Source organism: Morone saxatilis, unplaced genomic scaffold (genome assembly GCF_004916995.1).
Source record: "Morone saxatilis isolate NCDOM2014 unplaced genomic scaffold, NCSU_SB_2.0 Contig20, whole genome shotgun sequence".
In the NCBI taxonomy this organism is placed as follows: domain Eukaryota; kingdom Metazoa; phylum Chordata; class Actinopteri; family Moronidae; genus Morone; species Morone saxatilis.
This window is the reverse complement of record NW_023339763.1, coordinates 14,367,259-14,370,414: the sequence shown is the minus strand read 5'-3', so window position 1 is coordinate 14,370,414 and position 3,156 is coordinate 14,367,259. Positions and strand designations below refer to the sequence as shown.

Genomic DNA, 3,156 nt, shown 5'->3' with positions numbered 1-3,156 from the left:
AAAGTACTCATAGTGCAGTAAAATGGTCCCTGTCAGTGCTCATTTTAACTACTTTATATACTGTTGGGTACAGCAATGCATCATATTCTGTACGATTATTGTATGTTTGTAGTGTCACTGTCCTGTGGAGAACCAAGTATCTCTAAAAAGTCAACTTTTCCAGAGCTAAAAAAAGGTGGTTTTATAATTTCTCATTTCTTAATGCTCATAAAGGAACACTTTATCCTTAATCCATTTAATGATTCAAAATGACCAAATTTGGAGATACATGGTTTTCACTGGACAATTTGTGAAGGAGCTGTCAGCTGTAGTCCATAAAAGTATAAAGTTGCATAAAATAGAAATACTCATATATTAAATAAGAACTTTGAATGTGTACTTAAGTTCAGTACTTGAGTAAATTTACTTAGTTAAATTCCACCACTGTTTTTCATCAACTGTTGTAACCTCTGTAGTTTGCTTTGTCATCTACAATTACCTTTTGCAATATAAAAATAGAGCAATTTGTTTGTTATATTAGAGTCATTACCCCACGCATTTCTCATCACGCTTGGTGCCTCCAAAGAGAAAAATGCAGAGAGGCAAGATTCTTTAGTCTGTGTCAGACCGGTTATAGGACGGACTTGTGGCTTCCTGAGTTTCTGGTTGCTTTGTTTGATTCCTGCGTGTACACTGTTGACTCCAACTGTCTCTTTTAAGCGGAAGCCAGTTTCCGATAAACCCATTTACCCTTCCCTTTTTTTCCCTCGTCATCTCTGTCAATCATGTTGATGTTTTCGCCATCTATTTTCTATCAAACATGCAATCCAGACATGAGTGACGTCTATGACCCAGTGAATATTCTTCGCTGTCGCTCTTAGGCTCACATTCTGTGGTGTGAACAGGAACAAAATGATCTAAGTGTGAGCACTGAAAGCAGAAAATGTTCATGTAAACACATACATACTTCAGACAGACACTTCATATCCATTATTATGGAAATACATACAGCACTTCTGAAACACTACACTTATAATATACCCATTTCAGAGTGAATATTATTTTACCTTGACATCTACTTTACTTTGCTTGTATAAATGTTAACATCATCTGTGAGTAAGATGTTAACATTGATTCACCAGCATCATCAATCTGCTGTAATTGTTTAGGGCTTCAGATATAAATAGAACTCTGTGTCATAAATGCTCTTTGGTTTCTGTCTGTATATCATGCTGCAGATCAGCATCGTCCTCCTCCAAGTCCAAGTTTGTTTCTACAGCATGACAGACACGTTAATGTGGAGCAGCTGGTGTTTGTTAGCCCAAGTTTGTACTTTAGGAAACTTTAAACTTGCCAAATCGACTTCAGGTAAATGCTGTGCCTGTCTTGGCAAACAGCTGTTGAGATGACGGGGAACATGAGCTACAGCAGTGACAGTATCTCCAGCAGCACAGGATGTTTGTCACAACCGATGCACACATGCTTCTGCAGTGCACTTCTCATGCTTTGTAACTCTCTATCAGGTGATCCACAGCACACTGTGAAAAATCTTCCCTAAAAGGATTCAGAATTTGTTTCCCACAAAGGGGAACAGATGGTTTTCTGTCAAAAGCTTTGTTTAAAAGTGTGATGGTCAGTGTGCTTGAAAAACCTGAAGCTGCACCCTGTCACACTAGATAAACAGGAAGAAGAAAAGTTAACAAAAGGTGAAGTGGTGGTGATGGGTCGACGTGGTTACCTTTTTTTGGCTTTGTTCGTTTGCAGTCAGCTTCTTCCCCTTCTCTCTCTAGTTTCTCCTCCCGCTCTTCCCAGCGCCGCACCTGCTCCTGGCGCATTTTCAGGAACAGAGTCTTTTTCTGGTCCTCATTAAGTGCATTCAGCACATCGGGGTCAATGTACATGTCCTTTAAAATCTGCTGCAGCATGTTGGCGGCTGAATGGTGCGGCTAACTTGGTACTGCGTGGCCAAGCAGGTGTAGGAAGGAGGCGCTGTCCTTTGGCCAGCAGCTTCTTGAGATGGACAGTGTTGGTTTATAGTCTCATGTCGTTGAAGAAGACTTCCACTGCTTCTTTATCCTAAATCCACTCTTATTTACTCAGAAACTCTTCCTCATGAATCAAGGTGCATGTTCAACCTCACACACACTTTTGTACATAATGTACAACCACACACACGCATTCACGCACACAAAATCCTGTTTCCTCCCTGTGGTATGCTGTTGAGTTTCCCCACCCTACAAAGATGTCAGTTTGCTTTGTCTTTGGAGGTCATCATTGGGACATTCTACAAAAAAAACGACAGAGAACACTTGAATCAAACATTTGGAGGATTATATTGTGCCCTACAGGGGTCTACATTTTTCTCAAAGTTGCAAAGTCCTATATATTTCTTGACTCCACCTTTGTCACATTCAAAAACTTTTTTCTTTCAGTCATTCCTTTGGAAAGTCTGTTTCAGTCGGTTATCTTGTCCCTCCCTTCATGACTACAGAAGGGCTCAAACCCTGTTTCTAAACTGACAGAAAGACTGCAGCCCAAAATGGGAGGAGATTCCAAAGGAATGGGACTGTTTCTGTCATCAGTGGCCCTCCTCCCTCCTCCCCCACCTCACCACTCGTCCCTTCCCAAACCCATGTTCCTTTCTCCCCCAAACTCCCACGAGATAGCGGCTCCATTTTAACATGGTCAGTTTCTGCTTGCCTGAGAAAAAAATAAACCCAAAACACACCAGGGTCATAGCCCAGGACAGCATGAGCCGGTTACTCTAACAAGGGGATTGAAATGGACTCCTCCAATCACAGTGGGTAGTTAAACAATGGCTACCACATAAGCAGCACTTGGAGGGAAAGAAAGCTTGTCTCAGGCTGAGAACTATCACACTGGTGGAATACAGATTGGTGTCTACTAAACACATTGTAGGTTGCAGAGAAGGAAGCCCAGGAAAGGGGGAGAAAGTGAACAGAGAAAGGAGGTGATACAAAGCCAAAGGGAATTGCAAGAGAAGGGTAGAATTTGCTCAAGTACTCACAGTGGGATGTAGACAGCCGCTCCACAGCAGTGTATGCTAACTAAGCTGAGAGAGTCAGAGCGCCTGTGGGTCCTCCTCGTCTTTGTGTGTGTATGACTGGGCTGATGACATCACAGCATTCCATAATCTCTCTCCCTCCCTCTCTCTCT

At 42.0% G+C, this 3,156-nt stretch overlaps 1 protein-coding gene across 2 annotated transcripts in view; it reads right to left on the bottom strand.

The window, feature by feature from the left end:
* zgc:100829 (uncharacterized protein LOC445149 homolog) overlaps positions 1-3,141 on the bottom strand; it is a 15,133-nt gene extending 11,992 nt beyond the window's left edge. Inside the window, exons 1-2 of one of the 2 annotated variants that reach the window (XM_035666696.1) lie at positions 3,008-3,141; positions 1,718-2,263 (exon numbers count right to left, since the gene is read on the bottom strand). In XM_035666696.1, the coding sequence (XP_035522589.1) occupies positions 1,718-1,904 (187 nt within the window). In that variant the 5' untranslated portion in view covers positions 1,905-2,263; positions 3,008-3,141. Of the gene's footprint in view, positions 1-1,717; positions 2,264-2,379; positions 2,457-3,007 lie in introns of those variants that run through there. The other variant, XM_035666697.1, reaches the window with a different exon arrangement.
* Between the last annotated feature and the right edge of the window lie 15 nt (positions 3,142-3,156).